The sequence below is a fragment of the Mercenaria mercenaria genome, chromosome 3 (genome assembly GCF_021730395.1).
Source record: "Mercenaria mercenaria strain notata chromosome 3, MADL_Memer_1, whole genome shotgun sequence".
Taxonomy (NCBI): Eukaryota; Metazoa; Mollusca; class Bivalvia; order Venerida; family Veneridae; genus Mercenaria; species Mercenaria mercenaria.
This window is the reverse complement of record NC_069363.1, coordinates 63,297,297-63,320,647: the sequence shown is the minus strand read 5'-3', so window position 1 is coordinate 63,320,647 and position 23,351 is coordinate 63,297,297. Positions and strand designations below refer to the sequence as shown.

At 33.8% G+C, this 23,351-nt stretch overlaps 1 protein-coding gene across 11 annotated transcripts in view; it reads left to right on the top strand.

Moving 5' to 3' along the window:
• The window catches only part of LOC123524545 (eyes absent homolog 1-like), a 178,896-nt gene that overhangs the window by 97,579 nt on the left and 57,966 nt on the right, over positions 1–23,351 (top strand). For 6 of the 11 annotated variants that reach the window (XM_053538733.1, XM_053538735.1, XM_053538734.1 and 3 more), the window contains one exon: positions 17,649–17,716. In XM_053538733.1, the coding sequence (XP_053394708.1) occupies positions 17,649–17,716 (68 nt within the window). Of the gene's footprint in view, positions 1–17,152; positions 17,314–17,648; positions 17,717–20,438; positions 22,572–23,351 lie in introns of those variants that run through there. The other 5 variants (XM_053538736.1, XM_053538732.1, XM_053538737.1 and 2 more) reach the window with 4 other exon arrangements.

Here is a 23,351-nt window from a genome sequence, read left to right as displayed (position 1 = left end):
GGATAAGGCTTATCAACATGCTTTGTGTTTTATGTGCAAAAGTTTATCAGACAGGTGTTCAAAGGAAAAATTCTGCTTGCAAATGCATATAGGTAAAATGCTTTAGATAATGGAGTCTTAAGATATTATGAAATTAATGCAAGTACATGTTCTGATTAAAAAAAAAAAATACACATTTTTTTTGTGTACTGAAATTGGACTTAAAAATATGGAAGGATATAAGGATAAGTGTAGTACTGTTAGGTACAAAATAGTCAATGCTGCAAAAATATTTTGTATTAATTTTTATTTATTTCATTTCATGTTATAAATTTAGACTGTTCTTTCTTTATAAATAATCAGTACATGCATTTTAGGTATTATGTGAAAACCATTTTTCAATATTTATAGTAAACCAAATATTTAATCAGTGCAAAGAACAAATAGGATTATTACATAGAAAGGGTGTTGCATACTAAGCACTTAACCTCTACTTGTAGAAACATATGATATTTTTGTGTACAATTTACCGAAACCCTTATCATGCTGGACACGACTGAGTCTGCCTTTGCGACCAGTGTAGATGATGATTAGCCTGCACATCCATGCAGTCTGATCATGATCTGCACTATTCGCTATTCAGTCAGTAAATTTTCAGTGAACACCCGTTCGAATAATAAGTGGTACTGCCCAAATTGAATGCTGGACCAGTCCATTTTAGAAATTTAGCAGGCTAAAGGTTAAAAAACAATAAGGACCAATGTATCATGTGACTATACATCAAGATGAAAGATTGTGTTGGTTAGGTATTGTGTCATCATTAAAGAGAAATTCTATATTAACAGTAGTGTCATCTCCTTTAACAATACAGAGCAATTATTCTCAGAAAACAGAAGGAAAAGGAAAGAAATTCTGAAAGACATGTCATTAAGATAGTTGACAGTTCAAAGGGAAATGTTCACAGTTGATGTTAGATTTAATTTTCTTTGTGAAAATGTGTTTTCTGGAAATAAATGTCAGATTTAGAATATTCTGACTTTGCTGTAACAAAAAATACAAATCCTGGTGTAAGTTGTAAAAATGTTTTGTCTGTGTGAAAATAAATTGTCAGATCTTTGCAGAAGTATTGAAGAAGTACAAAGAGCTGCACTCTTGGCTTGACGGCTTTGGAACTGTTTCCCCACTTAGAATCTTAAAATAGATCTATTCTTAAACAGAAAGCAAGATTTCATACATTTTGAGCTAGGTTAGCACAGGTGATTATGTCCATGTCAGAATTGACCATAACCTTGTAAAATGTCCTTGACATAATCAAAAAGCATAGAACATAGCAAGCAAAATGATAGCAGATTCAGTTTGAGTCTGTTCATGAGAGCAGAAATGTGCAAAAAGCCTCATGCCCACTAGTGTCTTCTTCAGTAGAAGTTTGTAATACAAAAGCATTAACCCTTGCCCTACTAAATTTCTATAATGAACTCATCAATCTTTTAATTTGGACAGTACCATTAACTGTTAAAAGGGGTGCTTACCAAAAAAAAAGAAAAATAAATAAAAATGACTGAATGGCGAACAGTGCAGATCATGATCAGACTGCATGGATGTGCAGGCTGATCATGATCTACACTGGTCGCAAAGGCAGAACCAGTCATGTTTAGCATGATAAGGGTTAAATCGACTCTTTGGTCTGGAAGGACGAGAAAATAATAATAAGACTGGGTCCAGTTCCTGGCATTTAGTGCACTGTGTCCTTACAAACCAAAGACACAACATATTGTAATATCTTATTATTCTTATATATAATATATATTATGCAGATGATTGTTAAAAAGTTAATTGTTCCTGGTTTTAAAGCAGACTGAAACAGTATTTGAAACATTTTGTACAGAAGTTTGAATATGTGTCTTCTTACCGAGGCTTATACTTGATAGTGCTTTAATAGATACGATACAGTGATGAATACTTGCTCAGTTGATAGATATTTTGTATAAAGAAAAAAAGGTAATGCATATCTTAAGAATATGACTGTGTTTCTCAGTAACAAAATTATAGTCAAAAGCGAAGTCAGGTCTATAAAGAATACATCTTTCCCAGTAACAAAAGTTAGCATTATATTTATAAAGCAAAGTCAGATAGCAAATATGAATATTTGCTTCACCTGATCCCTACATGTTTCCAGCATTCTGTTGGCCAAGAGACATAACATGCTGACCCCCATATATTTCATATAACATATAGAGAAATATGTATATTGAATTAAATAAAATGGCTAGAGTTATCAGATTTTGCTGAAAGTTGTCTGTAAGATGGTATATTGGTGACTGTATAGTATAGAAATGATACACACGGTCTTGTAAAATTTCTGAACCTAGTATCCTGTATCCAGTCATCATACTGTTTTCTGTTTAATTTAAGGGCTATTTATTTGCAGGTGACACATTGTTGTCGAGACATAAACAAATAGGATAAATTCAGTCATTTTTAACAATATAAATTCATTTTTATGCTTTCTTTAATACTATTTAAGAAATATAATATTAATGTTATTCAAGTAAAGATTGATTTTTATTTTTGTAATAATACGTTATGCAATATAATCTTAAGTAACGCTAGAGTTGCAGTCAGTGTAGACAGATCCTTACTCATTTTTTGTTCACTTAATATTTTTCGTCATTTTAGAATAGAAATTAGACATGCAAAATTAAGTTTAACATGACCAATTCGTATATGAAAACCTACCCGTTACAGTGTCTGTTTGATAATGAATTATGATAATTAATATTTGGCAGGTGTCTGCTTAATATATAATATGTAAGATCATGGAGTGTGATATAAGCATGACATGTTAGGAAAGGTTTATCTACCTCCATCTTGAAGAGCTAATTCTGTCAGAAAATTTCTGGCTTATCTCACACTGGAGGGCAACTCAACAACTGATCCTTTCATACGGATACATCATGCTCTGTGAAAACTGCCAAAATATAAAACAAAACATTTATTCTTTTGCACATATTTTTGTGAAGTTTGAAAAGTGACTTTTTCTATTTTTGGGACATTAACTTCTAATTTTGCAAACCTGCACAGCCACATCAGACATTAAATTAATTTTGTAGCTGCACATGTTATTTTGACAGAAGTAAGTCCGGGGTATTCGCAAACAATTAGTCATATTCCGTTTTTTCGAGAAACATGCTTGATTGCTCGAATTTGCAAGGGAGTAATTTTACAGCCTGGTGTTTGCATGATTTCCTCGAGTCAACCACCGATGTTCACTGTATGTGTAAATAAAAAAAACAACCATTATTTTCATATCTGAAGTTCATTTTCATTTTTACTCCAGTATCTGGCCTACTTTACTTTTTTGCAGCATTTTTGTCTTGTATAGTAAAAGGCAACTTGTGAAATGTTGACGTGGCAACTTGTGAAATGTTGACGTATAATGGTGTTAGTTGTTCTCACAACTGAAAGTAACTTGCGTCTGTCCTCACATGCTTTTGCCATGTGAACATATATTTTAAACTGTTTTCTTGGTGTTGAAAATTTCTAATTAAAATGAGTAAGCAGTATTTTGAAAATGTCATAAAAGTGCAGCAGACGTCATCTGCAACAATAGATATAGCTACAAGTTGAAGACAGTATTCTAAACAATTGTTCAAATAACTGACAGCTTTGCTACTACTGTGAAATGGAGGATGAATTTCATGTATTTATTAATTAAGCATGTGTGATGTAATTACTCCTGTAACATTTTGTACCATAATGACGTTTGTTTACACATATTTAGATGAAATTAGCAGAATGCTTTCATATTCATCGATAATGACACTTTTTCGTGTAATTTTGTCCCCTTTAAGTATCACTAGGCAGAGGTTGACTGTAGGGAGTGATCCTCCTCATTTTCACCTGCAAGAAAAAAGTGTTAAAATTAATTAATTTGGCCATTTCCTTATTTCCTAGACTGTGATATTAAATCACTCCTCCTCTTAGCACCATAGATGTGTTACATCCTGTAGAATATTGCATGTGATTTTTTTTTTACATGTTTGAAGGTGAGTGAAATTTCTCACAGCTTGCTGTCTTGTAATATAATATGAAATAAGGCACTGCCTCAATCGGGAATCGATCGGACTTCAATCATCCTTTACTTTTAAAAAAATGTCAAACTAGGGTGTTTAAAAACAGCAAATTGTTGAGAAGCACAATGACAGACTTAAAGGTGATCACAATAGCTCACACTGTGCTCGTGAGCTAAAAAATCATAAAACTTAAAAGTTACTAGTTCCCAGCTCACTGTTAACAAGACTTAACAGACACACATTAACAATCTATTTGCACACGGCAGGTTAAGAGCTCAGTCTAGGGAGACATATTAGCTTTCTTGTGCAGGCTTGTTTTTTTTCTATTTTTTGTTAATTGTAATTCTGAATTACTCGTAAAAACAAATCCAAATTTTTTGCTTTTATATACACATCACAAAGATTTGCATTACACTTTATATTTGAAAAAACTGTTCACAATGTTTAAGTTTTATCTGTATACCACATTTATAATGATCACAGATACATAATTTGTTTTATCCATACATGAAATATAGCTGAACTGTGAATAACACCTTTTAATACCAGTATGGATGCTTTTGTCAGGCTTTGAATAAGTATTGCAAAATAAAGAAAATGTGACTGCTGAAATCTGTATTCTAAAATGTAACATTTCTCTTACAACAAGAACAAATAAACAAGGGGGGGCCATGATGGCCCTGTAGCCTCACCTGGCATATTGACATAAAGATCATCAAGATCAACATTCTGACCAAGTTACATTAAGATATGATCATAAATGAGCTCTAAAGGTTAACTACTTTTCTTGATTTGATTTGGTGACCTGTTTTTGACCCCACATGACCCAGATTCAACTGACTGAAAGATCATCAAGATTAACATTCTGATTAAGTTTCATGAAGATGCAGTCATAATTGTGGCCTCTGGAGTGTTAACAAGCTGTTCCTTGATTTGACCTAGCGACCTAGTCTTTAATCCCACCTGACTAGATTTAACTTGGCCTATAGATCATCAAGATTAAATTCTCACAAAGTTTCATTAAGATATGGTCAAAAATGTGGCCACTACAGTTTTAAAAAGCTTTTCCTTTGATTTGACCTGGTTACATGTTCCTAGTTTTGACCCTAGACGACCCAATATCAACTTGTCCAATATTTTATTGACGGTAACATTTTGCCCAAAGTTTCATTAAGATTGGGCCAAATTGTGACCTCTAGAGTGTTAACAAGCTTTCCCTGATTTGACCTGGTGACCTGTTTTTGCCCCCACTTGCCCAAGATTTGAATCTGATCTTGGTCTTTAATATTAACATTCTGACCAAGTTTCATGAAGATATAGTCTTAAATGTGACCTTACAGGTTAACAATTTTTTCCCTTTGATCGACTTGGTGACCTAGTTTCAAGATGACCCAATTAAAGGGTTCCAAGTTTATTGAGGTAACTTTCTGACCAAGTTTCATAAAGTTAAGTCAAAATTGTGACCTCTGGAGTGTTAACAGTCAAATTGTTGACGACGGACGGACACAGGGCGATCAAAAAAGCTCCCCCTGAGCACTTTGTGCTGAGGTGAGCAAAAATGCTAGAGTTGTCACAGGAGTGACGAATTATACCCCAAAATATGCTTTATCAAAGAACTAACCCAAAAAACAAGCAGCATTTTTCTTGAGCTATTACCTAATGACCTAAAATTAATTCCATAGTTTCATGATCCTCCGCCCAAGTGTTCTCAAGTTGTATGGAAAAGGTTTAAATGTTCCGGGTCATCCTGACCTTTGGAACTCTAAATAAAATCAATACAGGTAATTGCTGGTCAAGACCAACCTTGTACTAAATTTTGTTTTTTCCCCCAAGCATCCTGAAGTTAGGGTCCAAAAACCGTTTTAAAGAACCGTTATTTATTTTGTTGAAGTTAACATCACACCGCACAGGATAGGTCATTGGCGACTTTCCAGTTTTATGGTGGAGGAAGACCCCAGGTGCCCCTCCGTGCATCATTTAAAAAACCGGTCAGTGTGACCTTGACCGTGACCTAAACATCATTAGGGGTCACCTGCGGGTTCATAATCAACCTCCCTAACAATTTTCATGTCCTAGCTCAACCCTTCTCAATTTAAAAATCTGAAAAACATTTCACTGTTTTCCCTTATTGTGACCTTGACCTACTGCCTCAAAGTAAAACTTGACCTGTATTTCAGATGTGACACCTGTGTACCAAACTTTATCATCCTAGGCTCAAGGCCCTCAAGTTTCATTCGGAAACAGTTCAACTGTTCAAAATCACTATGACCTTGACCTTTGATTATTGACCTCAAATTCAAACAACCTGTATTTATCATGTTACACTTGTGTTACAAAAGCTATGATCCCGGGCCCCAAAGCGTTTGCAAGTTTCTTGACCTTTGACCTACTGACCCCAAAGTCGAACTTGACCTGTAACTATGTACCAAAAAATATTTAAATCGGTCAAGCTTTTCATGATTTATCATCTGGAAGCCATGAAAACCTACTGACTGAAAAGAAGACAAGCTTACTACAGGGGGGTTTAAAACAGAACATTCTCTTTAAAATCTCATGAAAATATGAAAAACTAAATGCCCACGGCAATATGTCAAGCCCGCCAGCTGTCAAAGAAACTGGGAGTTGTGCATGACACTCCTTGTCTCATTGAGGCAAACATTTATGCCAAATAAAAGAGATTGCAAAAAGTTACAATATAAGTTAAATATTTACAGTAACAACAAAGGAACATAAAATTAAAAAGAAAAAAAATTAAAAAAAAAAAATTAAAAAAAAAAAATTAAAAAAAAAATTCACACAAAAATCCGCACCAGCAGAGATAGGTCAAAATACACCTAACAAGAGCACCGCCTTGCGGGTGCTGACGCTCATCTGATTTTTTTTTGTGTAATAGAAATATTGTCCTACCCATGATTTTCTAAGTCTAAAAAGGGCCATCATTCTTGCAAAAGGCAGGATAGAGTTATGTTTCTTGATGTACAGTGTCCACTTATGATGGTGAAAAACTGTTGCAAGCTTTAAAAGCAATAGTTTTGATAGTTTATGAGAAAAGTTGACTTAAAAACAAAATACTAAACCCAAGAAAATGATTTTCTAAGTCCAAAAGGGGCCATAAATCTTGCAAAAAGCAGGATGGAGTTATGTTTCTTGCTATACAGGGTCAGCTTATGAGGGTCAACAAGTGTTGCAGTTTCAAAGCAATAGCTTTGATAGTTTAAGAGAAAAAGTTGACCTAAACATAAAACTTAACCAAGAAATCTGATATTTTCTAAGTCCAAAAGGGGCCATAAATCTTGCAAAAGCAGGACGGAGTTATGTTTCTTGCTGTACAGGGTCAACTTATGATGGTGAACAAGTGTTGCAAGTTTTAAAGCATAGCTTTGATAGTTTGGGAAATAAAGCTAAACCTAAACTAAAACTTAACCCAAGAAAACTGATTTTCTAAGTACAAAAGGGGCCATAAATCTTGCAAAAAGCAAGATGGAGTTATGTTTCTTGCTATACAGGGTCAGCTTATGAGGGTGAACAAGTATTCCAATTTCAAAGCAATAGCTTTGATAGTTTAGGAGAAAAGTTGACCTAAACAAAAAAATTTAAACCCCAAGAAATCTGATATTTCTAAGTACAAAAGGGGCCATAAATCTTGAAAAAAGCAAGATGGAGTTATGTTTCTTGCTATAACAGGGTCAGTTTATGATGGTGAACAAGTATTCCAAGTTTCAAAGCAATAGCTTTGATAGTTTAGGAGAAAAGCTGACCTAAACATAAAACTTAACCAGGCAACGCCGACACCGACGCCGACGCCGACAACCGCTCAAGTGATGACAATAACTCATCATTTTTTTTCAAAAAATCAGATGAGCTAAAAATTGGATGTAACATGTATGTTGTACTACAGAAAAGTGGTCTTGATTTTTCCCTACGACCAGTAATAAGCAAGTTACAAATGTAAGCTATTTATAGTAAAAACAAAGGGAAGAAATTCTAGGATCTTATGCAAAAACACTCCGTCGCATGATGATGAACATTGTGCCAAAGTTAAACAAAATCCCTCTATCATCAAAAGAAATGCTCCAGACAAGTCATTCTTGTTCTGACTTTTGACTCTAAGTGTACCTTGACCTTAGACCTGGTTTCTTCCACAGACACTCTGTCTCATGGTGGTGAACATTTTTGCCAAGTTACATCAAAGTCCCTCCATGCATGAAGAAGAAATGCTCCAGACAAAGTTGTCATTCTTGTATCCTTTGACCTTAAGTGTGACCTTGACCTTAGACCTAGGGACCTGGTTCTTGCTAAAGACACTCCATCTCATGATGGTGAACAATTGTTGCTAAGTTACTTCAAAACCCCTCCATGCATGAAGAAGAAAGCCCCGACAAAGTCATTTTGAATTGACCTTTGACCTTAAGTGTGATTTGCCCTTTTTGAATGGGAACCTGGGGGCTTGCACATGACACTCCGGGTGTCACGAAGTTAACATTCATACCTATTAAACAAGATTGCTCCATGCATGTCCAAATTATGGTCCGGACAAACAATCCGGACGGACGCACGCACGCACATACACCGAATGACATTGGCCCAACTATGTTTTCGCTTCCGCAAGCGGGCTCGACAATAACAAAACCAAGGGTGATAATCACATTATCCTTAAAGTAACAGAGCTTAGTCAAACACTGCTGTTCTCAAATTATTTAGTTTCTAAATAAATCCTGAATTCCTATCCTAAAAGTTTTTTTTTTATTGAAGTTCCCTTGTTCTTCTGTCTTTTTATATTTTCTGGTGTTTCTTTCTTGCTTTTCAAGTATACTGGATTTGTTGACCTTCCATTTTGTAGCTGCCTGCTCTCAAGAAGTGAAACCCGTAAACAGAAATCAAATGTTGTAAATGATAAAAAGACCCAACCAAATTCATAAAGTCCATGAAAAATGTGACCTATAGAGTGGCACAAGCAAAAGTTTTAACCCACGCAAGAAAGGACGACGGTGCCCGCGCTATCCCCAAAGCTCACCTTGTCACTTTGTGACAGGTGAGCTAAAAAATCAATATCTGAGAACCGCTTCCTGCGATAACACTAAATGTAAAAAAATTAAACCCTTTGTTGATGTGATTTTTGGGAAATGTTACCTTGCTTTTGGGATGTTGGGGAAAAAATGCAATATTTTTGGATTGGGAAGTGGCCGAATATAGGCCTCTGTCATGTAAGGATGAAAAGCCCTGCCGGCTAACAATTTCTGACAAGAAATCATTTCAAGTTTTTCTTTTCAGTGAGTTCTATATGGAATTAAATTCTTTTGGGGAATTTCGAAAGAGGACCATCCCATGATTTATTCTGTAAAGTTTTGGGGTAAATCTGCCCAGTGGTTCTGAAGAAGATTTTTACAAATTGTGGTACATGACGGACATCAACTCATGTTGTCACCCTGTGACAGGTGATCGGCTAATAATTGTTTAAATTTTCATACTGTATTAAATTTTATGGTTTTGTCCAGAAATGCTTTAATCATCAAGAAATGAGTCTTTACTAAGGACTGAAAAAATTTTTGTTTCCGGTAACGTGCAAAAAAATTAGGGTAGGTAGGTCGGAAAACTTTTTCCTTGGATTTTTTAAAATTATTTTTAGGGAGACTTTTTGGAAATTATTTTTGTGTCAAAAATGAATACAAATAGGGGGGTTATGCCTCTAAGCATTAGTAAGTGATTTATAACATCACTGTCCATGTTTAAAGCATAAAAAGTGCAGTTTTCCAACTTTTTGTCAAAAAGTTGAAAAAATGTTCCAAAGACAAAGGTGGACGGACCGTCCATTAAGGGTCGGGCCAAAAATTTATGGTAGGTCAGGATACAGGAAACAGACAATTTTTTTTACGCCAAATGTCCTTGGTATTTGATTCTATGCACCGACTCAATCGCAAAAATCTGTTCACCAATACTAATTTGTATACAGTTATCATGCCTTTTTAATGATTGAAACTGCTTCCCATGGTGCACAGCTGCAACTATATAATAAAGAAACCGAAAGATAGAAATACCTTATAGCCACAAGCAGTGGTTTCAGTCTGTCAACAAGCCACTTTGGAGCAGTACAACAATACTCTGTATAATAGACCAAGATGCCTGAAAAAAGTGAAAAGGGGAGCAAATTAAAAAACATGGACAACCAGCTGTTCTGAAATTTTAAAGGTCTAAGAGCTACATGTAACATCCTTTTGCAGTTTATCAATTTTCATGCCCAAAAAGATGACCCCAATTAAACATTGGCATGGCGGGAGAAATTTTGTTAAATAAAAACTTTTTTTAAAGAAAATAAAACAGTGAAATTTTGTCAATGTATAATTGAAACGAAGTAAATGCGGTTAAAATTTCAGTTTTGAAAAAAGAAAAGTCACTGTATGAGTAGGTTTTTTACACGACTGACCAGCCGAACAGCCAAACATTCATAGCTGTTCAGGCTCCACAAAGGCCACGGTGTGATCGGAGTTCGAAGGGAAAGGGTTTCCCTCATGAGGGTTGGAGGGCGATGATCCTTAAAACCGGAAAACGCCCTCACATAGAAATTTAGACTTTTAACAAAAATAGATCTGGTTTGAATAGTCTCCCCCCCATGTTTACTTTTTGTGATGTTTATTCATGCGGTAGAAATAACATGTTGCGATGGTGAATGAAAAGCTGTTTATACGGTATAAAAACACTGTTTTCAACGTCACCTTGCAATGTTTGATTCAATAATTTTTTACGAAAAAAAAAAATTGTTGCTTTATTTCTTTAACATGCGTGTGACCTTGAATAGTAGGCGTGGTGAGCCTGATCTAAGGCCGAAATGTGTGTCTTGACAGGTATGAACATTACTTTAACCCCGTGAATTTCCCGGTACCTTTTTGACTTGGTGGTCTATGACCTTCACTTTGCTCGGTTATGAAAAGGCAAACAGACTGGTAAAGCAGCTAGAAGAATCTGTTCTACCTTCCTCCGTTTAGTATGAAACAGGTGCCGACAAAATGCTACAATTGTTAATGGTATCTGACGGTCATGATTCATAAACATAACTTTAAACGTATTTGAGTATGTGTGCAGTGTACAAAAATTTAGATTTCAACTAACATGCGGCAACCCCGATAGAAAATTTCCAAGCCTGACACCAATTTCACATGCCCGAACTTAAAGCTGATTTTGAACCATAAAACAACTGGTCTAGCTCATACCCTCAAAATTTCTTCATCATTTGTTTGGGACATGCTCGACTGGGGATTCCCAGGAGAACAGGAACTGAATGCATATCGACGGGCCAAAAGTAATGTGAGCGGCTTCAGTTTGCATTTTTGCAGAGCTCAATTTAACTTTTTTGACCACGTACAGATGTAGCTTTTTTCTTGTTGCTTAATCTGAAATCTACTTGCAATTTAGACTTTCAATTTATTAAGAATGTTAGAATATCCTAAAAAACATGCTAGAACAAAAATATTGTTTGCAACCCGGTTTTTCCTTGGTGTACAATTTTGTGCGTTTAACTTTAAAATGACCTTCAAAGTAATTCGGAACGCATCATTGATGGCATAACTTAACTATGGGTGAAACTACGGCAAGGCAAATTTTCCCTACCCAATATTATAAACAGCGATTCAACTGTATACATGTACAAATTAGTAAGATAGCCTGCGTTCTAGATTAAAATTTTAAGATAGACCTCTACATTTCTTTATAATCAGTAATCCATTACAAAAAAGGCTAACCAAAAAAGATGTTGTGTTTTCTGTTATCCTCAAATGAAAGCGAATCTACAAATATTAACAAAAACCGCAACATTTTGACATTATTTGTATTTACAAAATAAATTGTGTGAAATTTTTATCTTAACTTGCATTCCTGAAATGACTTTTCATTTAGCGAGTCCAAAATTTGAGCCCTGTGATTTGTGAAAGTAATTAAATCTTCTGCATGATTATGGTTCTGACAACTCTTAACTCTTGCATTTATGGAACAGTTTGAATTCAATTCCCTTCATAATTCTGACCAACAATCGAGCATGCTTCAGAACTCCAAATAAGGGCTGTATTTTTGTAATTACGAACTTGTTAGGGACAGATATGACTTTATTTTAAAACGTGGATTGTTATCAATACGAATTTTTTTAAAATGTGGTGGGATCAGTACGACTGTAAACAGTATTACATATATTCCAAAGCAGATCGAGCCGAATTGCATGTCTGCGCCAAGTTGCGCTTTTCAACGCTTCTCGACTGTGACAATTTGCACGGTGTCAAATGAGTGTGGAATATACGAAACAAACACCAACCCGCATAATGTAAGGGATTAAGACATAATTTTTGGACTTCAAAATTATGCGTCATAAAAATCTGACAAGGGAAATAATTCTACCAAAACTGAAGGCAACCAAGTTTATTTTTATTTTAATTGTGTCATATGAACAGATGAACCAAGTTTGAAAGAAATTCTTTTTCTATTTTTCAAAAATGTTAGTTTTTATGTCGAAAACCGATCGGCAATGTTACCAGCCTGTTTAAAAAACTATATTTTTTTCTATAAGCCAATCCGATTCCCTATAATGCTATATTTAGGCCGAGCACAGCTTATCGGCAGAATCTAAGCTCAACTTTAAATTTCTGTGTATACATGCAGTGAGCCTTAAGAAATAATAATCTAAAAGGCCCATTTCAAATTGATAAATACATAAAATGTAAAAAATAAGGATTTCTATGCTTTTTATGGGTGGGGTGTTTGTTTACATTTTATTATACAATGAAAGTTATTTTCTCACGTTTCTAAAAAAGTCAACAGGCCACCAGCACATGCTGTAATGGGGTGCCGTCCATATTTTTATATAAAAGTAAATAATTTCCCTTAATCAGCATGCCTGCAAAAAAAATCACGGATTTTTAATTTTAAAAATTCAATATAGGCTTAGTAACAAAGAAGTTCAAAGAAACTAAAGTACCGGAAAGGAATTAAATACGATCTGAAAAGGAAAACAAAGGTGAAATATTCTCATTCCCCGAGCTGAAGAACTCGTTTTGGGGAATGTTTTTGTTTCCTCAAATTTTCAAATGTCGGCGCCAGTGTAACGTGTAACCACTCTCAATCTAAAAAATAAAAATTTTTCAAATGTCGCCGTTTAAAATGCTACTCAGTATTGAAAAAAGCATGTTTTGTATCACAAAATTTTATCAGTGTAGTCACGTTCCCGGCTGATTAGCTTTTCGCAACAAAATTAACAGCTTTACTTTGAATATTCTTTCGAGTCGCAGACCCTCTTATTGTGCGGATATTGCGTTTCGCCCACTGATCTGACGGACGCTTATTAACATTAACGAAGACCGTGATATCCCGAATTTCATCGGGGTCGTCGCACGCCCATGGTCTAAACCGGAACTCCATATTTTTTTATTTGGATAGTATGTGTTGTTTGGATACCCTCGTATGTTACCGTAGTGGGATTCGATCCCGATTTTCGTCGCTTCGCGACGAAAATCGGTAAGATCGATTCCCTATTACTTCGCATAATCGGTATAAAATGGAAAATATTCTTTATTAAAGATATCCCATGCTCATCTTTCAGTAAAATATTTTTATCTTTAGATATTTTAATACTTTAAATGTATTAAAATCCTCATCAGATGTATTTTTCTTTGGTAAATGTATAAATTAATTGTGTATGTGGAGCTTCATTCATAACTAAATGTCATGAAGTAACAGTTATTTTTTAAAAAAACTTCCACTTTTACTGGTAGTATGTATTCACAGATACGTGTATTACAGGTGTACTATTTCAAACTTAATGCAATACTGTTAATACACACACACTTGTTAATTTAATGTTTATATAAACTAAATGCAGTAATTGTTCATATTTTCCAAGTATGAAATTTGGGTCTTATATATCTTTAAAGGAAATAGAACTGTTTCCCCAGTAATGCATTATAAGTTAATTATTATTAGTTTATAATTATAGTCTCACAAACAGAAATGTTTAAACAACATTTCATAATGAACAAATCACATAAATGATGGAACATCGCTAGTCATTTACTTGTTACAGACTTCTGAAAAAAGTTTATACACATTTTGAGTGACATATGCTCTATTTATAAGCCTTTTCTAGACCAAAAACACATAGAAAAGAACAATATTGTAGTATTAGTACTTAGGTGAGTAAATCGAGTGTATATCAAAATCCCCTTGATCAAAATCCCCTCCACTGAAAAATGACTGGGTGTTACAAAATCCCCTTCACACATTTGCAGGGGTTATCATAATCCCCTCTGTGATTAACATTATAGATATATAGATATCAGTGCTCCAAATTATATTATGTTTGCTAAAGGCATTGTATTTACGTGCTTTATGCAGTAGACTTTTAAGTTGTATATAGTTGTATTTGAACTTGATGAAATAAGTAAAAATCACAGAGGGGATTATGATACCCCCTGCAAAAGTATGAAGGGGATTTTGTAACACCCTGTCATTTTTCAGTGAAGGGGATTTCGATCAAGGGGATTTTGATTGTCTCCCGAGTAAATCAGCTTTGAGGGTCCTCTCTTCTACTACTTCTTACGTCCGTTACAAAGAGAGCGATTGTCCAGCAGTTAAGGAGTCAGCCGCTTCACTATGGGGTCGTGGGTTTGAGTGTCACTGTGGTCACAACCATGCTGTCTCATATCACAACACTGCTAGCTTTTCCAGGAAACCGACTTGAGAGCAGTTCAAATTAGCTTGAAGCTTTCATCACAATCAAGCTTAAATAAATTAGTATAAACTTAAAACATCAGTTATGGCAGTTCCAGCTATTGTTGGTTCCAATTTTAATTTCAAGGGTACAGTTATTTTGTTTTTCTCTTGTTTAGAATGTATGCAAATTAATCATTGGAAATATTCAGTAAGTAAAATTTGTGTAACAAATTACCTTTAGCAATGTAGTCTGACTTCATGGCAGGATAGGCGTTTGTTGACATTTGTTTTGTGACATTATTTATCCTTAACATATGTTCTTTTGTCACTTTCTTTGCCTTAAATGTTTGGCTCAAATATTTGAAACAAAAAATCACAATGATAAAGTGTGTGGTTATCAGGGCAATCTTTAGAAAAGCAGTGTTTATCTTTGTATATGTAAATATTTACTGGGGACAGCAGATTGCATCTGTGTTCCTTTGTACACAGTTTTATACACAAGAATTATGTGGGAGGTTGAGCAAGTTGCTTTTATACACTTTTATAAAAGATTATGTAGGAAATAATGAACAAGCTGTTTTTGAGTAGAAAAGTACAAGCTAATCAGTATCACCAGATCTTGATCATGTTGTGTTATAACAGATACTATATCCACCACCAAAGTTAAGGCCATTTAAACCTACTTGCCCACAGTTTGGGTGAAATTTTTCAACATGCTCATTTCAGCCAAGTTTGGCATGGAACGTATATATGACTCTGAAAAATGATAAAGTGGGTAAAAATAAAAGTTAGATTTTGGCAAAAAATGCAAGAAGAATGTAAATTTTCTGCATTATGTCAAAAACGTTGCAACAGTTTAATTACCTTGTGCTCAATATTTTTTGTTATTTTTAAAAATATCTTGCAAATATCTTATGTCAGTAAGTTTGTACATGGATCTCCATGGTTTGTACCACTAGTCACTTTCAGAGTACTCACTATTTACTGATTTTTTAGAGAACTTATTTTTTTGCCTGAAATGTGTGGGTTAGTAGTCTCTTTAACATGTATTTTCCTAAAATCATATTGGTCATACTAAAGGGCAGTAAACATACTGTAATTAAGAAATTTTACTAAAAGATCATTTTTATTTCCTAAAATTCTGTGGAGAAGATTGGCTATTTTCATCTGTCTTGTTACTTCCTTTTAAATACTACAGAGTTGTTGTTCCTATATCTAAAAAGTTTGTCTATAAATATGTTTGTCTGTAAAAACAAATTAACTGGATGAGAATACTAGAAAATAAGTTTGAATAAAAATTGTTCAGTTGGTGCCCAGTCAATTTGTTATTGTTTTATTTTGGTATTACCCATACTGCATTAGTATGTATGTAACAGGAAGTGCCCCCTGCTGTGTCCAGCAAAGCTTCTGTCACCAAATGTAGTCCCTAACACATACCATATGTGCCTTTAGTGGGAAAACTTGGGAAGCTCTTTTTGTGTTTATCTTATGTCATTCATTGAATATGAAAAATATTCTTTCTATTTTTTTTTGGTTGTCAGGAATAATAGTTCTATATTTTAAGTTGTCAAGCTTTATGAATCACTGAGTGTACTGTAGTTAATTCTTAGCATATAGTAAAAGACTTTTCTCAGCTAGGTGAAAAAAATAACAACCTGGGATTATTGTAGTGGATTTTCTGTATTCTTTAGTAGTCATCTAACCGTGAAGAACTATACATTAAATCATCAAGTTTTCCATTGAAGTTACTTGCTCAAGATACACGCATTTTTTTCTGGACATTTCGTTCACAAAAAGCGTAACTAAGTATTGTTTTTGGCTCACTTAGCTGCTTTTTGCGTAAATTCTTGCCTGAGAGATTTTTACGTAGAGTCTGCAGAAGGAGAAAGTGTTTTAACATAATTTAACAAGATAGATATATCTGAATGGTTTTTGGAAGAAGATTGATTCGGAGATTTTGCGGAGGTAGCTGGCCAAGACAACATGTTTGCTACCGATAAACAATGCATGTAACTTCTGATATATATATATATATATACTCAACTGTGGAACTATATCTGGGGATTTTATCATATTTTATGCATAAAGAAGAAAAAAAAAAAGCACAGCTCTTGTGAAGAAAGCATGTGTAATCTAACACAGCTGGAGATATAACATATGCTTTTTGCTGTGATTTGAGAGATTGTGTGTTTTGGTTGTTGACATTAGACTTTTACTGATTGTGCTATAAAGCTGCTGATCTAGCGGTTGTGTATCTTTGTGCATTTCCTGTGTGGATTTATTTAAGAAATAGCAAGTTCTGGATTGTTGTTTTTGTAATTTTTGGGGACATCTGTGTGGATAGGCTGTAATACTCAGTTTATTAATAGAACACCAAGGATTTTTTGGATAGTGTTGTTATGTTATAATTCACACCCTGGAATTGAAGTTTTGAAAATGCACCTTTAGATTAACAATGATTGTTGGTATTGACCCCATGATGAGTTACTATGGCAACTGTAACCTAGGTGATGAACTTTCTCTGTCACCACCACCAACTCCCTCCTCATTGGATGACCTTGACATTGAACCACCTGTAAGTTGCGTTATGTTAGCTCGTAGTTAACAATATTTTACAGTATGTCAAAATTCCAATGAAATATTCATGTAAGAGTATTTCAGATGCTTTGATGTTGACAAGGAAAGAAAGCATTAAAGTTGGCTATAATTTCTGTCTGAAGCTAAATCTATTTCGGGTGACAGGAATTTTGGTATTTATAGATTATGTTGTTAGTAGTACATGGATTGTATATGCAACAGAACTTGATGTAACATCAAATATATATATATATATATTTATGATACATATCTCACTTCAGACTGCAAGATGTGACCTTAAATTAAGTAAGTCAACCATATTTATATTTTCAGGTGAAAAGATTGAAAGTTGAAAGGGAGTCCCCAGAAAAGGATGAACACACAGTAAACAATCATACAGGGTAAGTGTTATGGCATTAATTCATGTAAACTAAGGATGAATTTTACCTCACTCATTCACAAACACAAAGGGTAAGGACACAAGGTAAGTTTTAGGGCATGAATTCAAGAGAAACAATTATGCAGGGTAAGTTTTATGGCATTAATTCAGGGAAACAGTCATACCAGGTGAGTTTTAGGTGCTTTTTTTTTTCAGTGAAACTGTCATAGAGTGTAAGCTTTTTTGTGCAATTCTTCAGAAAATTAAACCACAGGAGGTCTGCAAAGTTTTATTAAAAACACAAATTAAATGAAGGAAACGGTGTATTATTTATAGCTGCTTAAGTTATTTGGTCATAGGCTTTAAAGACTGTATGATTGTTTCGAAGGTTGCCTATGTATGATTAAGGCTGAAATGTTAGTTTGCGTGCAAGCATGCGTGTTCTGCGGTTTAGAATGGCACTAGTCGCAGGTTATGTAATTATTTTAGACTGGTTTATGAATTCCATGTCATGCAAAACATGTAAGTGTTTTGTTTTCGGTTTTGCATGGTTAGGAATGTGAAATAAGTTTTAGCATCTGCATAGTTTTTACTTGGAACTCTTTTAGCAGACTTCATAATCTAGGACATGAGAAAGAACAAGCCATCTCGAGAAGCTTTGCAGCAGACGGCACTTGTGGAAATTTGGAAAGTTTGGTGTAAAGTTGGGAAATGGCTGTTAAAGAATAGAAAACAAGAAAAAGCAAACAGAAACAGTATATAAGACACTGTTATCCATATCATATTATGTGAATAATATTACCTTCCTCATAAATTTTGTGGGATGTTAATTATATTTTCATTCGTCTGTTTTGACAAAAAAAGCTGGTTATATTATAGAATTGTCCCTTTGTCCATCTGTCAGCATTTTCATTTCCTCTGAGATCATGGGTACAGCTACAAACTTACTGAAGATGACGTGTAAAAATAATCAGTTTTTGAACATTTTGAAGCATTTTCGCATTACATATATATTTTATGTAATAAGTACATTCAAACAATTAAGTAATTCTAAATTTTCAATATAAAAAAAAAAACTTTAAATTTTCATAATTATATTTTCACTGACCTTACACAAGGTTTAGCAGAAACAGACCGCGAATAAATTTTTATCAGAATGTAGATACTTAAGATGAGATGCAGCAGAAGATAAATACTATTATATCCCACAATTCCATTCAGTTTAAGTAGTGTGTGAAATTGAAAAGTTTTAAATCGAAAATGACATGCTTTATTTACAAATTTGAATTTCAAATTAGCTGGATGTTGGTAGCGATTATGAAGAGGTAATCACCAGCCTAGTAAAAAATCTACAAAACCGATCTATAAGAATTGTTACAGTCTATTCGCAATAGAATATTAAAAAGGCCGTTGAATTTTAATAGAATCAAATAATAGTGCTTGAGTCAATTAAATGTAGCATTATTAACGATCTTAAACTGAAACGAACAAAGCGGCGCATTCCGAAACTTTAAAATGTTTATAGCTGGGTAGGCACTTACGGGGCTTTATGGACATTTATGGTTTGACGGGATCTGAGTCAGTCATTTATTTTCCTCCGAGTATAATGGCATTGATCAATTTATTCAAGTACAATGTATTCATGTCCCTGTAGATATTTATCACTTTGTTTAAAAAACGTTACATAAACAATTTTGTGATTGTTCTGTAATAATGACAGAACTTTATTATCAGTGAGCCGCAATTTTATTAACTGATCTATGTCGAGTTTCATACTTGTTTGTCTATTTATTAAGATTCACAGAAGAAGAAAAAAACTTTTTCACCGAAATTAATGTATTTTGAAATAGTCGCAAGAAGCCAACTTTTGTATCAAGGCAGTCTAAAATGAGTAATTATTATATAAACTATATTTTTCTCTGAAAAAAATTTCATTGAAATGCGTTTATGAAGTAATTTTATTTCGAGGAATTTGAAATTTATTGGGGAAAAAACACAAGAAAATACTGAACTTGTGATTGGTGCCTGAAGGCATGCTAATTAGGCAGGCATCGCTCATGATTTCTAGGACAGTAATTGTTTCTTATCTCTTGGAACCAGCTGGATTGGGGGTTTTTAATTGGCCAATAATCATGAAGTAACTGGCACTTAATTTGTGTTTTAACATTACCAGACTCCCCATGGAGCTTTATGTGTAGTTACCGGTCTGATAAGACACCGGCTTGCCTCTCCGTAAACATTAAAATGATGAAATAAAAAATAGAATATAAAAAAAACTTTTATTTACGGAGTTAGGTATGCCTAATTAGATCTTTTCCAGTGAAGGAGGCTGAAATTGATACAGATTGAGTCAAAAATAAAGAGAAACTCCAGCCATCACAATACTATCAACATTCTGTGGTATACGTGTTTTTTATATATATATATAATTATAATGCTCCCTCTTATTGGTGACATTTCAATGTCTGAAATGAAAACTTGGGATTTTTCAAGATTTTCAACTTTTGTTTCAATTGTGCAGTTATTAGTCACTTGTAGAGATGATGCCAAGCTTTTTCCAGCCATCTATGAATACCATAACCTTAAAATTGATAACATTTGGATAAAAACCATAGATTTTTTTTTTTCTGTTTAAAAATAATTAGTTGTTGAACGCATTCTTGGAATTGATGACAATGTAGAAATTGCCACATTAGCAGAATATCGCACATCATTTAACTGAAACAGTTTTATTAAATCATCTACTGGCGGTAATCCTCGTTTGACCATTTCGAGCCTTATATTTCCTGTAGCAGTACCACGCTAGCACTCTTCATGATTAACTCATTTTTGTCTGTCTCCATCATTATTGTGTATTTTCGTGAAATATTATCGTTTTAGCTATAGAAAGTATTGTTCTTCCTTCCTTTCTATTGTCATACACGACAATAAATACAAATGGAAGGTTATTACAGATAATTCACTGTATTTCCCAAAGCCAGCCCTCCATTAGGTTAATTTGTTATTGTTCGGAGCAACGAGCTTCCACTTCAAGTTAAGAGGGGTTTTATGGCATATAATAATTAGTGGAGAGCTGAAAATAGTGCCTCAGCCATTGACAGAAATTTTCGTCAATGGGGATCAACTGAAATTGTCACTTGGCATGCTATTATGTTTATATGGAGCAAACAGTTTAGAACAGTCAACTTTCTATATTGCTCATTTCGGCTTTATTTTTAGTAACAGACTTACGCCTGGCAGTTAATTTCTGAAGTTTTCATTTTTATTGATATAAAAACTTTCAAACTTTTTTTTCTTATTTTTTTTCTCCCATGTAATGATAAAGTATTGAAATTTTAAAAGGAAACGGCAAAAGCAGGAGATATAAGTATATGAAAACAACGCTTGATGAAGTTTTATTTGCATTTAGTAATTTTCTTGGAGTGATTAGACACCAGATAGTGTAGATTCAACAGCATTTAGAATTCAGACATTGGTATATATGAAGAACCTGATGTACATCATGATGTAATGATAGTCAACAAATGTTCATACAACATACATGAATGGCCGAAGAATGACAGAAATAGTGTACAGAAATCACGAAACCAGGGGTTGTAAGTTTGAGCCGCTTGCTCCTCCAACTTAAAGATTACTAACATTGCGGTAAGAATTTGGTATTACACCTGGCAGTTGCTAACGAACCAGGAATGCTTTCGGAATTGATGCGACTTTTATATTTTGCACTATCCTCCCACTAACATTCTTGGAGGAGTCACCCATATTGGTTACTGGTGGCGATTGTTATTAAGCTTACAACAGACAAGCAGTAGTCTACAGCGTATTTCAGGATATACATGAAAGAACTACTGACATTGAAGCATCCAGTATCGGTAAGGTCATATATTGCAGACGAAAAAATTTCGATATGATTTTGTGGTAACATGAGCAGTGACAGTATTGCTTTTAATATTGTCGCATATTAGTATTCCATTTCAAAATATTATATCTGGTCCTAAAGAGAATGACTAGGTAAAGTGGTTGAATGTACAACTTTTCTCGTTACGTGCTAATTTTTTTCCTGATCAGTTAGGTATTGTCTCTTCATTGTTTTAATTTTTTCCTTTTAAAATGTACGATCAAGCATGTAGATTAATTGTTTGTTACAATTAAAAAGGTTTGTTAAATAGTTCATGAGCATTGTATACGGCTCATTTAAGGCTCGTCAGAAGGAAAAATCACGTAGATCTCACTGGTTTTCAATGCTGCGTCTATTTATCTCTAAATCTAAGATTGCTTGCCTCGTGCCCTTTTTCAATATGGAAAAAACTGGGTCACATGTGAGACAAAACTATGTTTTATGGTTTCATTAAAAAAATCGCATAGTTTTGTCAAAGCAGATCGTGAAGTTTATACTATCTCATAGATTTAAAATAACACAATTTTTTTACAAAATAGTTGTGAATATTTATTATGTTTTTGTAAATATATCATTTATGATTGAGGAAAAGTTTCCTGGGTATTTTATTTGTAATTATTTCATCCCTTATTGTGCTAAATATGCATATCTGTAATTGGCCAAAGACAGTAATGTGAAAACATGCATGAAATTCATGATAACATCTGCGGTGATTTTTTAAAATGGGGATTGTCTATCACTTCGTGATAGATTGTTACGCTTCAGGGACCATTTTGCTATGCCTACCCCAAAATGCTCAGTGAAAAAAAACGCTAAATTCTGGTACATTTATTTAAAGTTTTCTCGGAGAATATGATATTATAAAATTAGGATATGGAATATCGGCTTAAAATATTTTGGATATAAATTTTGTACACAGTTCGTTATTAGTGGATCTGGTTATAACATAAATTTTGAATGTTGACATTTGACAGATGAGGTTAGTATTGAGCTCCACTCGTTACCATGGAAACAAAATTTGAAAATTATAGGTTTCGATGAAATGTATTCTAGTGTAAAATGTGTAATTTTTATTAACTCCAAATTAAAAGGATTTTCGTACTGGAACCAGAGGATGATTGTGATTTATTTTTTTCTAAATGATTTTTATTATAAATAGTAAGAATTAGAAAAAAAAGCCAACAATTAGCAAAGATAGAGAGTAAGAAATGTAGGTTACCGAACACTTTTTAGCATTGATGAAATATTTCAAACTATAACATTTGTCTCATCTCCAGGGAGGCATGTCAATAAAATTGTTTTTTTATTTCAAAAGTTTAATATCGGAGAAAGCAGTTATCATTTATATTTGTGTGTTATCAGCAGGAAATGAAATCAAAGCAATAACAGTATCGTAAATTTCCATATAAAGGGCATGCAGTTTATGCTTTTGTACTGTTTACTGTTTCAAAATTGGATGTATAATAAATTGTCATTTTGTGAAGACACATTTTCACTTTGAGGTGAGCCTGGATCAATAGTTTTGATGGAGAAAATGAATTCCTTTGTATATTATTTACTCTGTATATTAAAGTGCTTTATACTGAGAGGCATGCATGTATTATTACAACATTTTGAATAAGTTTTTGATTCATGGGTGCAAAAAAAAAAAAAAAGAATTTACTTGAAATAAGTGTTATCCAAAGGAGTTATATATGTGGATTGTGTTTGTCTCAGGATTTTTTCACCTTTCGAAAGCGATGTGATTTGGTGTTGTCTG